Source organism: Lissotriton helveticus, chromosome 1_2 (assembly GCF_964261635.1).
Source record: "Lissotriton helveticus chromosome 1_2, aLisHel1.1, whole genome shotgun sequence".
In the NCBI taxonomy this organism is placed as follows: domain Eukaryota; kingdom Metazoa; phylum Chordata; class Amphibia; order Caudata; family Salamandridae; genus Lissotriton; species Lissotriton helveticus.
In genome coordinates, this window is record NC_136058.1 from 40672781 (window position 1) to 40686892 (window position 14112).

Here is a 14112-nt window from a genome sequence, read left to right on the forward strand (position 1 = left end):
GTACTGCACAAATACTTTACACAGTACATTTTTAAAAAAGTCTGACTGCTCTGTGCCAAGCTACCAGAGGATGAGCATAGGTTATCTTTTAATGTGTATCTAGCTTATGCTGAGTAGGGTTGTAGATCCTGTCTGGCCTGGGTGCACAACTCAGCCAACCAGGATTCCTATTTCTAACATTGCCCAAAAAAGATATTTCATTGTATCATTAATTTACCATCACATTTTGAGGTTCTCCGGTAAACTCCCTTGAAAGCCTTCAAAACCCCCGAACATATGTATAATGTTGGTGTGATCTTTCCTTCTTTTAGGGTCAGTCAGTCAGCCAGGTTTAATTACAAGCCTTTTGCACAGTGTTTCTTAACCTGTGGCTCGTGGACCCCCAGGACTGTGACCGAATAAAATATTAAAGAATGTTAACAGATTAATAAAGTGCATGTATATAAATAAGAAAACTTCCATTTGAACATTTTAAACCGTTCTGTAAATGTGAACGAACTTGGGACTTGGTATCCTTAGTTTGATTTGTGGGAGCAGCAGAATTACAGCAAACAGAATAGAGAATGGAGGATGGGTGGCGTCAACTGAAGCACCAACAAAAACAGAAAGCCTGCAGTAGGAGCCAAAAACACAAAGTGATATGTTTCAGCCTAGCATGGAATCTCCACGGATGTAACCATTGGTCTAGACTCTGACATGTATTGTTGTTGAAACATAAACCACCTCGGCTGAGGCTGACAAGCTGTAGGAAAATATTTTTACAGTCTACTGATTTGAAGGTATAAAACTAATAAAGAAATGTATTTTTAAAAAAATGTTTCAGCCTAGCATTTCACCTAATCTTATAAATTAAAAGTCCCAACCTGCCCATTAAAATAAAAATGTAAAAAGTGTGTTTATTCTTTTTATTAAATAATATATTTCATCATTCGTATATTTGATGTAGAAATTGTTAAGCTGGGGATTCCAGTAATATTTCGGTAGTTGTCCATAAAAAGTCAAAAGGTTAAGAACCGCTAAATCAAACAATTAAAAAGTAGTTTTCGTGAAGCATTAAAAAACAAACTACCAAAAACGATATGTATAAAGCGTTCATTTAAAAGACAACTGACGACTCATTACAGACCCCCTCATGGCCAACAGTAACTTGATGAATTATCATCTTTAGACAACCAAGCTTTCTCTCAATTTCCTAAGCAACAACAGAAACATATGCGAGTTAAGAAAGAATAAATTGTGGAATGCGGTTGATAGGGTTTCAGTACCTGAATATCCGATTTTAAATAATGTGTCAAAAGAGCTAAAATACCAACTAAGAAGATATCCTGAAAGTAAGAATATATCACACAATTCAGGGCCAGATTTGCCCTAGGACTACAAGAAACTCTTGCAAGTTGATTTGTAAGTAAATGAAAAGATGCATTACCTCTTCTGTTCGTGAAGCAAGCAGAACAGCGAGCCTCCAGATACATATTGTGTGACAATGGCAAATTGGCTGGGGTCATCCAAGCATGCACCAACAAACTGGATAACACAAGGATGGTTGAGTCGGCACAGAATCGAGACCTCCCGACAAAACATGTCCACATCCGACTTGGAGCAATAGGTATTGGCTCGATAGCTACAAAAAGTAAGGATAGAAAACCAGCTCCTGTTTAACTTATTTGATCAGAAGTGAAAATATACCACAAACACTGTAACTTGACAAAAGCTCACCGTTTAATGGCTACTATGTTGTTTCTGCACTTTCCCTTGTACACTTTTCCAAAAGAACCTGAAAAGTTAAAAAAATTAATTGTAAACATTGATTTCATACAAATATAAATTGTCCCGAAGCAAGCTTAACTCTTTGCTTACCTGATCCAATAATTTCATGGAACTCCAGGTCAGACAACTGGAGGTGAAAATGAGAAGGCAGACTGGCACGCAGAAGAAGAACATCTGCCTTTTCTGCAAAACAGAGAAAAGCCAGAAACGTCAGCGTAAAGAGTTTGACGCTTAAGCAAATATGAAATTGCTGTGATGATGTGTTTTGCAAAACAGAAAATAATAGACACTTCAAGATATCACTGTGTTTTATCCTACACGTGACAACCATAGATGGATTCCACCGCTGTCTATCTACCCTAGTCCACATAGGCACTTTGAACCAAAACACCTACAACTACTCTGGTGGCATGCACATCATAATAAAGCTTGAAAATCCATTGTATTAACAGTATTCAGACTCCTGTGTCACCAGGCAATAGTTACAAGCTGGTATGTGTTGGATGCTATAGCACCACCTCAAGTTAAAAATAAAAAAAACATGAATCTAAAACTCAAGTGCTCACCTGGGACAAATGTACTAAATATGACCAATCAACCTTAGAGTCATGAGAAGTAATCTGGTGCAAAATAAGGAATCGCAAAATTTGCGATTCCTTAAATGCAATGTATGAAGCCCAAAAAATGTCCTTAAGGAATCGCAATTACCACCAACTTCTAGTGCGCCACATGTGCACCCATGCCTATTTCAGGGGTGCACCAGGGTGTCCTGCACCCTTGAAATTATTCTCAATTTGCGATTTTCAAATTGCAAATCGCAATATTGAGAATACCTTCCCATTCATTCCTATGGGCCTCCTGACCCATAGAAATGAATGGGAAAGTATTCCTTAATTGCGATTCGCAATTTGAGAATCGCAATTAAGGAATACTAAGAATTCTCTAAAAAAAAAGCAAATTTGTACATACATACCAATTTGCGATTCTGAAATAGCGATTTCTTAAAAATCGCTATTTCAGACTCGCAAATCGGTACCTTCATACATATGGCCCTATATCATGAAGCCTTCTGGCTAGTACTTATCAAACTGCAGAAAATACAGAAAGCAGCCACTGGACAGCTCCTCAATCTACCTATTTGGAGTTAGATTTCCCAAGTAATCAAATCCGTACGTGGCTGTCAGTTGTTCGAGATACCTCCTTAAGAGCACAGTGAATAAAACTGGACCACTCTTCCTTCAAAATAAACTCTGCAACTATTGGCAAAAATTGTTCACAATGCTCCAGTCTTGCCTCACGTTTGATCAACCCTTTTTTCAAAAATCCTCGAACTGGCAGAAGTTTCTTCACTGCTCCAATGGTAGGATCTAGAACACTATTCCTGCATCAGTATGAAGGATTAACAATAACCTAGAACTTTAGAGAATATAGAAAACCTGCCTATTCTCATTCACTTGTTTATACGATTCAGATCACTGCTAATTACAAGTGTCTTGGGGCCTGTTGCTGCAGGTTGAACTTCATATAGTATACACCACAGTGAACTCCACTGATCACATACTATGGACTTTATGAGCAGCCTCAATATGGGACATTTCATAGGCCTAAAAGAATGATACATATGTTGGCCTGTGTGCATTCTGACACTCTCTGGTACACCTCCTTCTTTTGCCCAGTTCAGATTCTCACACCATGATAGTAGAACTCCTTTGATCTTCTTACACCTCATCCAGTGACTTCCATATTGTTATAACCACGCCCAATGCCTTTCCAACCATGCACTCCAATATTTTTCCGTGAAGAGAGATAAAAAAGAGCACTTCTAGACTTTGACAGAGGTATGACATGCTACAGAACTTCTTAAATGCAATAAAAGGCATTAAGATGTTATCTTAACACCACTACAGAATTGTGAGGCCACTCGCTGCATTAAAGCAGATATTCAATATAAAGCGGTGCCATCTGATGTCTTTCTGAAGAACTGGTTTTTTTTCATTTAAATGCAATGTATGAGTCTAGGGTGAGACGTGTGCATGGAAATAGCATCATCTATGGTTGCAAACATTAGTGCTTCTGTTGTCATTTACTTTATAAAGGCCCTTGAGTTTTCTTCTTCATAACGCAGAGTAGACAGTGAACGACAGAATTAATACAACTAGATTCCTCCTACAGACCTCACTTGTAAATAATCAGAAACATATCAACCTAGGAAATACTGAAGCTGAGGTAACCGATTGATACTTATCTATAACGCCACCCCAGTTACATAATAAGGAGAATGATAGAACTTAAGTCCTATCCTGATATCTTGATTACCAGCTATTTTTCCTTGTCAATATTTTAACAATAGTAGGCTAAGACATATCTTCGAAAGATCACCTAGGTTATTCTTTTAAATGTAACTACATTTAAAAACATATTTTGAACAAGGAGGCAAGTTTGAAATTATCTGTTTTTTAATGCAGAGAATCCCATATTTGTTTAGACCATAAAGGGCAAATAACCTTTCCCTCTCCTTGGTAGCTTGTAAGCCAGGGAACTCCAATTCTAAAGTTGACTAGAAAGAGGTTATTTTGCTGTCCTGCAAGCTGTGCTGGAAAACAAAAGATGAACGGGGCACCCTCGGTCAAATACTTTAATGCTGATTTTTTGAATTACAAGATGTTAGTTTATTGTCATTTTTCGAAATTACTGATATGTATTTCATCATAAATAAATTGACACAAATATAGAACATGGAAAACCCCACACCAACATGTGTTTCACGACTCATGATGCTATCTCAAGGCTGTAATGACACAAAAGATGAAAACATTTTTATGCTCTTAAATATCCACATATCGTAAAGTTATATGTACAAAAGAAAAGAGATCAATCAAACATAGACTTTCTGGTGACCATTTGATATTTGTGATCATTACTGCAACATGTCATTTACATTAAACAGAATCTGACATTTCAAGAAAAAACATTTAAAATGTAATCAAACATATTTTTTATTTAAATATAACATGCACTGTATTTTTAATTGAACCATACATTGCTGCTCATTGATCAAATTGCTCTAATAAAGTCTAGATTGACTTAATTAAATAGCATAATCACAAATAGGTGAAGATCATTACATTGTCTACAAATAAGTATTATTTGTAGACGTGTGTCTACAAATAAGTATTATTTGTACACGTGGATATTTTACAGCATAAACATGCTTTTACTGATTTTATTTGCTTTGGTGACGTAATTGTTCTGAGTTTCTCTGTATGGATTATATTAGACAATGCATACATTATATTTGAATTAATTTATGATGAAATGCATATCGGTAATTTCAAAGAACCTGCATTCAAATATCTGAATTGGGGTGCCAACTTCGACAGTTTTTTGTTGTTGATATTTATACTTCTAATGGTAGTGGGAAATGACCATATTGGAGTGCACCTGTAAACTGTGATTATCCCTTCCATTTTCCCAGAACATGTGTTGGAAAACAGTTTCCTTGTGAGTAAAGTGAGTTGCAATGTGTGTAAGAAAGTTTCACCCATATTTATATTCCTTCAGATTTCAATGAAAGTATGCTTAGACATTGCACTGGCATAAGTATTCTCTTGTTGTATTATTTACTCCCTTGCTTTATCTGTTTTTCTCGCATGATACCCAGATCTACAATCTTTTATTCTTTGTCCAGTAGGCGCCCTTGCACTCTTCCTTGTTAATTCCCATATCTTGACTAATTTACCTACCATATTTGTTGTTATGTTGAACAGTTTGCTGATTACCCGTTTGATGAAGCAGGTGCGTCGTCCTGTGAACGCAAATTCTAGCTTCTTGGAATTTGGTGCGTTCAGAATTTAATCCAGATAAAAATAGATTAGGCAGTAGTTTTATTTAGACAAGAATAGCATATCCTATTTACTTCCAAGCATTATCTTTTGCAAGTGGAGAAGTGTGGCTCACTGGTTAGAGGAGGCAGACCCTGAAGCAGAGGTCTGAGCCGGGACCAGGGTTCAATTCCTGACGCGGCAGGGTCTTGAGCCCAAATATCCACGGACTCAATAATTCTCGTTTCGGTGCCTACTCGAGTCACGGGTACACACTCTGCAGCTCTGGGCATTAGCTTGCTTAATCTTCACTACGCCCCCCCCCGCGGCGGGATGCCTGGCTTTCACCTTGGGGATGCCCAGTACGGGTATCTCACAGGGAAAAGCCAGGACGGGTTCCCAAGGCAAGCGCCGAGATGCCTACGGGTAATCGAGCGCTATATAAGAACGCATAATAATAATAATATTAATAACAATGCCCTGCTATTCTGAAGATGATATTGCTATTGTACAGGTGTTTCCAGCAGGAGTTTAAAATTCATAAAATGCTTTACCCTACTTTGGTACCAGGGTCCTGGGAGGAGAATATGAATGGACTAGTGATGTACAACCCAGGATTTCACTTAAGGCATTACCTGTGGTTGAATTGAAATCAGTATATCTCAACAGGTCTCTAAGAAAACAGATTTGGAATAGCGAGAGTGGGTTTTTGGCCTATGTTTTCATGCCACAGGGAAGGATGCTAGAAGATATGCTGTGTTGCTGCTACTACTTACTATTAGTCCCTTTGTTTTTTCACCTGCTCTTGGCCTCCTTAAATTGACCAAAGTTGTACATGGCACCAGTCAATCAAAACGTATCATTCACCACACATTGGACATCAGCAATATAATGATATACCATAGTGATTATGCATAATTAACATACTCAATGCCAGCATGCAAGCAGTAAAAATACTGCAAACCTTTACAATTTTCTGTGTCAGAGGAGTGAATAATTCAACTCCTCTGAAACAGAGAATTGCCAAAGGTTTGCAGTGCCTATGATGGGGTTATCTGGCGGCATGTTGGCAATGAGAGACCTTTCATGGGAGCACATGTGCATATCCTTCCAATGGTTGTCATTTATGTGGATATTTGCGAACATGGTAAATGAATTTCAATAACAATAGATGAGTAGTATTTGTGGATAAAGTTAATGTTTTTCCAAGCTAACATGTGGGGTCATTACAGACCCATTTTCAGAAAATCATGAGCTGATATTTGGAGACAAACTAGTTCCTGATTAACAAAAAAATTTCAATTTATAATAATGGGCCTCACAAACACTGTGATCCAGGGCTCGAGTCGGGGTACATGCAGGTACACAGCGTCCCCCCACTCTTTTCAATGGGTGGACGCCGTCCCCTTTGCCAAGAAGTTGGGCCCCACAGAAATATGCTGAACTTGTCCCGGTGTAATTTTCAGACACCGGGACATGTTCAGCAGCGCCTGCACATTGCCTGCTTTCCATTCCCAGCAGCAAAGCAGAAGCAGGGAGGGGGCTTTTTTCACCTCCAGCTGGGCCGAAGTTAAGGGGCCATCCGGCCTCCTTTTATTTGTATATGCTGACTGGGGGCTGCCTGGACCAGTGTTCCCCCGAACGCGCGCGCCTGAGCGCGCGCGCACATCCGTGCCCCCGAGCGCGCAGTGCTGTGTGTGTGGCGCGCACAAACATCCCCGAGAGCATTGGCGCCGCCACGGCAGCGCGAAAATCGGGCATTTCTAACTTGAAGAGGTATTTAGCAAGTGCTTGTTTAATTGCTTTTGTATTCTCGAGTGCGACTGTGAGGCTCATTGTTTGCTTTTGTTTAAGTATTCGTGTTAATGGCAGAGCCCGTCAGGAGCTGCGATTAACATGAATGCTTTAAACAAAAGCAAACAATGAGCCTCACAGTCGTACTCGAGAAAATGGATGCGGCGGCCGAGGGTGGGTTACACGTCTGGAGAGAAGATAAACTGAATTTCCTTCCCTCCCCGAGGCACTTGACTTGCCCGCATCCTGGCCTCGCTACATAACTTGGAAACATCTTTTGCGAAGACAGCAGACTTTGAGGCTGCCTAACGCCCGAATTATTGGAACCACCAAGCGCAAAAGTTTGAATTAAAACGTTCCAATCGGAAATTGTCCACAATACATGTTTGGAAATGAATCCAACAAATACACACAAACAATTTTGAGATCTTTGACAGATGAGGGAGATTCCAGTTTTGTTTTGAAGCAATGGACTTTGAAATATGTGAGAACAAAAGATTGTTAAAAAAATGTTGTACTCGATTTCCTAATTTTTTTCCCCAACACTAGCGCAAAATGGGAGCGAGTCCAAGGACTTCGGAGTTGCAGCAGGACCCTGTGCAGATCGCCGTTTTTTTTATGGGGGGGGGACTACATTTTGGCAGTTAATCAATTTCTAAAGCGTTCAGATGAAGCAATCGAGGCACTTATTAAAACTAATCCTGTAAGAGCAGTGGTGGGACAAGAAAGGCATTAAAAATAAATATCTTCGTCTATGATGGGGTGTCTGCTGCCACCATGTGGACACAAATAAGTCAGAGTTCGCTGCATCCTCCACGTCTTTAGGTCCTACCTGGAAAAATTAAATCAATCACATAGAACGTGCATAACAGTGAATGTGAACTAGAAAACAGGAGCCAAAAAGTCAGTGCTAGCGTGGGACCAGAAATTATCGTAAAAATTATTGTAAACATCGATCTTGTCGGTAAGGATACCAAACATAAAATAAAATAAAAAAAATTGGGGAGGCCCCCAATTTTTTTCTCAGACGCCCTCAAGCGACTCAGGCGAATGCCAATACTGCCAATGCCCTAGTCTACCTCATGCTTCTTTCTATGACAGCCATATGCTTCCTGTCTCTTTGTTTCACTGTTACTGTGATTCTGTGAATCCCTTATCTCCCGTCCCTAAAAAGGAATGTAACTTTGTGTAATTTAACTGGTGCTCATATAAGGTGATAGAAATACCGTTGGGCCAACTTCGGACTTATAAAACTGCAAAACAGTAACAGGGGCAGACAGCAGCATGCACGCAGCCCTAGGCATTTTGAAAAGGCAGTCTCAGGCGCACACTTGGTAACACACAGCACAACGGCAGCCTCGAGCCTGTAGCAATGCCTGAGCAGCACTCTGAACTAGCATGTACTGCAACACGACTGGCACCGAGGCAGCTGATCGTGCTGCTTCTAAAAACAAATATGTAATTAATATTAGCTCACTCGGTTAGCTACAGCAAGCACTGTCAGTCTCACTTACTTGTGAGGCCTAAGGTCTAAGACTAGTTGGTTGCAGGAGAGACTCCCTGCTTCGTCCTGGGTTCCCGAACGACAATGGGGGTACACGGTTTTAACATGTATACAATTCTTTGCCTTGAACGGGCTTTCTAGAATGGAGCGCTGGCACTGTTATGATAGGAAGAATAAGGGGGGAATGTGAGTTCTACGGTCACTTTTCTGGTAGTAGGAGAGAAACATTTTGTATATTTATTTCCTCCTTGGTCTTTCAGTTCCATCTGGACAAAGGGCCAATTTGTACAAACCCTAAATGACCAAAATGATTTGAGATTTTTTATTGATCGTATCAAGCTCCATTTTTTAAGGTATGGTTTTTATAGTATGCAAAACAACAGGTCTACTCATTAGGCTTAGGGATGTATACTTAGAGCTGTATTATATTCTTGCGGATTTTAAAAGCAAACCATGGCAAAGCATTGAAATAGATTAATAAGGAATTACACCGACCTGAATAATTATCTACATCAATGTATAAGGTAAGATGGTAAAAACAGAAAGCAGGACTCCCTTAGAGTTTGCTGAGGAACATAACCTGGAATCATGCATTGGATGTTGATACTAACTTGAGTATGCTTATGTCTACAGATACATCCTGTACTGTGATAAATATGACTTAGGGAGAGGGAACTACAGTATTTTTGTGTTCTCGTGAAACCATTTCTCATCTTTTTTAAGTTGATAAGAGGTGAGCATTATGGACACCTTATTTGATTTAGTGTGTGCCTTTCGATAGATGGTATAGAATGTGAACTTGTTGGGGGGGAGGGGGAGCCAGGGGTGGGTCTGGGGTTGTGTTCTTGTTCAGAATGCATAAATCCTTAAATAAATACGTAGATATGTGGTTTCTTTATGAATTTAGACAGAATAGCAAAATGTGGGGTTTTATTTAAAAAAAATTTTTTTGTATTAATGAAAAATCTTATATTAGTACCACCGTTAAAGTCCTGTGCTTTTCCAAAGCCGAAGTGTACTTGCTTGGGTAACCAATTTAATGTCAAGGTATGTGTATTTGAATGCAAACCTGCCTTATGATCCATTATGTGGCGCTGCATGTGTGGCAATGCACCATCTTTTCACTTTTTAAGCAAAAGTTTGTAGTGATTTTTGCACTAATATTTGTTGCTGTACGCACATGCGCAGTCTGCTTCTTTGTGCACATAACATTGGCTGCAGCGCACAGAGACCATACAATGCCACCCACAGAGGAAAAAAATTAGAGGGAACATTGGCCTGGACCCTTACATTTAAATGTAAATGCCACAGAGACAAAGGCACACAGCTTGCCTTCTCTTCACAAGTACTTAAGAGAGGCATGCTTTTGCCTTTGTTCTCTCCCTGTATATAAATGCAGACACTGTACGACTGTCAGATGGGTTAGTCTGTCCCAATATTTACACAAAAAAATTTAAATAGCACTATTGTATTTCTTTTTTTTAGCGCTACATCATGACGTATGAGGTCATTTGCATATTGTCTTACTTGGTCAGCCCCCCTCTTCTTTTTATAGGACTTCTGCCCTGCTGTGATCAATATAAAACATAATCACGATGCTGGTACAGAATAGAAGGACAAGTAAGCCCTAGGGAGGGAAACCATCCCCACAAAGGGATCAGCTACTTTGACTATCTGGGCATCCGTTTTTATCTGGTCTGTATTGACCCCCTGCATACCAAGTTAGAGAGCCTCACGGGCCATATTGGTGCCTATGATCCTCCGATATACCAGAAGCCTTTGCGGCAATGCTAGTACCCAAGGCAAGTTCAAAGCTAGATATGGAGAAATGTAAGGATGCCTGGAAAACAACGACTGCTCAGATTCGTCACTTTTGTATTAAAACACGGTTAGTCTTTGGCAAATATCTATGGTGTCTGCGTTTACCAAAATAGGGGTCTGCACCATAAACAACAGGATGACTGATGATGCTTTAGTGAAATTAACGTGTCAAATCAAGCTCGATTTACATGTCAATAAAGCTCAAATGACCCACTGATGGTGCGTCTGTGTATCTTCAGTCCTTGTGATTTATCGCACTCCAGAATGTCCGCGAGGCCTCTGCAGCCAGTGTTAATCACTCATATGAGGCATGGGTTGAGATTTGAATTTTAAAGAGGTGGCGCGGAGCTCCCCGGTGTGCAGACACTTTGAGCGAAAACCATTCTGGGGTCATGAGAAATATACAGACTAGAGCCAAAGGCTGTATATACGCAGGGTTGGTTCAAATTACTACTAGGTACTAATAAACCAAGGCATTGTTGGGACCTGTGATTACGAGGCTGGTCGGAACTTGGCTTACTTTCCGTTTATTTGCGATTGTTATTTTTGCTGGAAAAAAAGTTAGTTAAACGTTGTTATAACCAATTTTTTAACGAACATTATTTGGTATATTAAATCTCCCTTAACCCACGGTAGCTTGTGTATATTGCAATACTGGATAAAGTATTATAAACAATCACATTCCCTATAGGTTTTTAACGTACACGATTCTCGTTCTTAAAAGTGAGGCTACTCTGTTGTCTTTTAAAGAAACCCTGAAAGAACATGAATTAAAAATGCCACAGGCTCTTCCAAATAGTTATCCTTCAAATTCCTTTTGAGGGTCTTCCACTTAATATATAACTTAGTTTGCTGTGATTGTTCAAATGTTAAAGAAAACCTGAATGCCATTATATTGCTAAGGTGTATCCTATATCTTTTACAGAAACACACATCCATCAAGTACCTGCAGTTCCTTTTGAAAGAAGTGAGTGGTGATTGGAATAACCTTGTAGTGGTATAAAGGTCGGAATCATTCAAGGCTACCATTCCCTGAGCCTTGCCCAACCCCTAGAGAGAGTTAGTGGCACTTGGGAGGCTGCATCAGGAGCTTGGCACCTGCCACTGCAAACTCTTGGTGGGAGGAAGGAGTGCAGAGGAGGGGGGGTAGCGCTGATCCCTCGGTAATTCAGTCAGCTTTCAGAAACTGTTATCCCCAAGTTAAAGGCCACTGGTGCTGGACCTCAATGCTAGTTGGCAAATAAAGTTAGCTATTTTCCATATTCTGATGGGTGGAATGGATGCACTTCAGAAAGAGACCGACGAAGGCATATTTTCAGAGGTAAGGCTTAAGGGCAAGGACTAATTTATGGCTCTCAAGTTTCGGGGAAAATTAATAATAATTTCACATTTGTAAAGCACAAACATGTCACTCCAAAGAGTATCAAGGCATTGGGGAGGGGGGCTATCAGGGTGACTAAGTGAGCTATTCCCCAGAGTCACATGATGCTGAGCATCGAACCGTGAGCCCCGCGCTCCAGAGTCACCGATCCAGCCACTGCGCCACATCTCTCTCCGAAATGACACTGGTGCAGGTTTGGCTTACCCCCTACGCCATTTGTCTTCAAACTTTTTAATGCTGCTCCTCTCAGTGAAAAAACAATAACTGCCCCCCTCCAAGTTTTTCACAGTTAGTCTATTAAATTGGCAATGTTTAAATATATCTAGACTTATTTAAACATTGCAGTTAAGATCTATTGCTGTTGAAAAAAATGGCATCAAATACATGATGCCATACATTCTATTCTGAGCAGGGAGGCCTAACTAACGTTTTGAAGAGTATTTGGAGTCACATGCTCCCAGCTAGTATATAAATGACAAAAGGGGTCAGCGATGGGCCAATACAGAGCGGTTTACTTCCGAAAAAATGTTCAGCTTAAAACAAAGCCCTGTTATCAGCCTAATGCTTCTTTTCCCAGAGCCTGGCACACTTCCTTCCCCAGATCATTTGAGGCTCCCCGTTTGAAGAACCCTGCCTACGCTCTGTCTTAACCCGGTTGACTCGTGTATACATTTCCTCCAGCCTTTTGTGTGTACAGTGGCATGTTCTGCCCTGTCATGACTGTTTCCTTTGTAATGACAGGGCAGTGGGGTCCCATTAAGGCAAGAAAAGCTGATACCGGACTTCAAATTGCGTATATTTTTACTGAGGAATGTTGGCAGGTCAGTGAGAAGTTCCGAAAAGAGGGAATGAAGTCGGAGGTTCTAGGTAGAATTTGAGCCACTTGGTAATTGCTGAAAAATGAAAAAAAAAGCTTTGCCAATTCCATCTGTTTTTTTTTTAAAAACAATTTTTTATTGTCATTAACATCGAGTATCCAGGTGGCGATACAGACAGTTTAAAGATTTGTTTCATACTTGGTGAAGTGACATATATTTCAACAGAATTACTTTTACATGTAATGTTACATTTCATTTCAGTGGTCAGTTCCTGTAGTACCCTTATCCCCATTCCTCTCCCCTCCCATACTTTCATTCCTCGTCCGAGCTTTCGTAGTCAGACTCTGGCAGTGGATCACAGATGTCCCCTCGATAAGTGTTCCAGCCGCCCATATTTTATTCCATTTTCGTGGGCTTCCTCTAGTACCATACACTGTGCGCTCTGTGATCATAGCGAGATCCATGTTTCTGCACCACGTTGCTAAAGTTGGGTTCTCTGTTGCCCCCCATTTTTGTGCTATATCCCTTTTAGCTATCATGAGCCCTAATGTAACCCAAGTTTGTCCGTGTCGTGTGAGGTCATTAGGTTCCCACACATTTAGTAGACATCGTCGTGGCTCCAGTGTGAGGGACACCTTCATTGTTTGTGATATGGTGCGTAGGACCTGACGCCAATAGGCCATTATCTCCCGGCAGTCCCATATTGTGTGAAAAAAGGTGCCCTCTTCACCGCAGCCCCGAAGGCAATATGGGCGTTGCATCCTCTGTTCAAATAAGGTGGTTCTAGTGTAGTATATATGGTGCAGGATTTTAAGCTGCACTAGCTGAAGTTTGGCAGAGATTCCCACCTCCTTAGGCGATGCCAGAGCTTCTAGCCATTCTGAGTCGTCCATTTCTCCCACTTCTGCCATCCATTTTTCTCGCAACGGAACTGTGGGGTCTGCTAGGTTATTCAGCAGCTTTCTATAGGTGAGTGATGTGGCGCTTTTCTGCATGTGATCAGTGAGTAAACGCTCTTCCAGCGGGGCAGCCTCCGGGACCTCAGTGTCTGGTGGAATGACTGTCAACAATGCGTGTCTTATCTGTATATATTTGTATAGTTAATTCGGGCCCAGGTCATATTTCTGTTGTAGTTAAGTGAAAGGTATCACTGTTCCTTTGTCCCATAAGTCTTCCACCCTGGAGATGCCTATATTATCCCATTGC

At 40.5% G+C, this 14112-nt stretch overlaps 1 protein-coding gene across 2 annotated transcripts in view; it reads right to left on the reverse strand.

The window, feature by feature from the left end:
- Window positions 1–14112, reverse strand: part of TNNI3K (TNNI3 interacting kinase) — a 2668544-nt gene that overhangs the window by 1565389 nt on the left and 1089043 nt on the right. For both annotated transcript variants that reach the window (XM_078668672.1, XM_078668665.1), the window contains 3 exons: window positions 1858–1950; window positions 1717–1774; window positions 1427–1621 (listed from right to left, as the gene is read on the reverse strand). In XM_078668672.1, the coding sequence (XP_078524798.1) occupies window positions 1427–1621; window positions 1717–1774; window positions 1858–1950 (346 nt within the window). The remainder of the gene's footprint in view (window positions 1–1426; window positions 1622–1716; window positions 1775–1857; window positions 1951–14112) is intronic.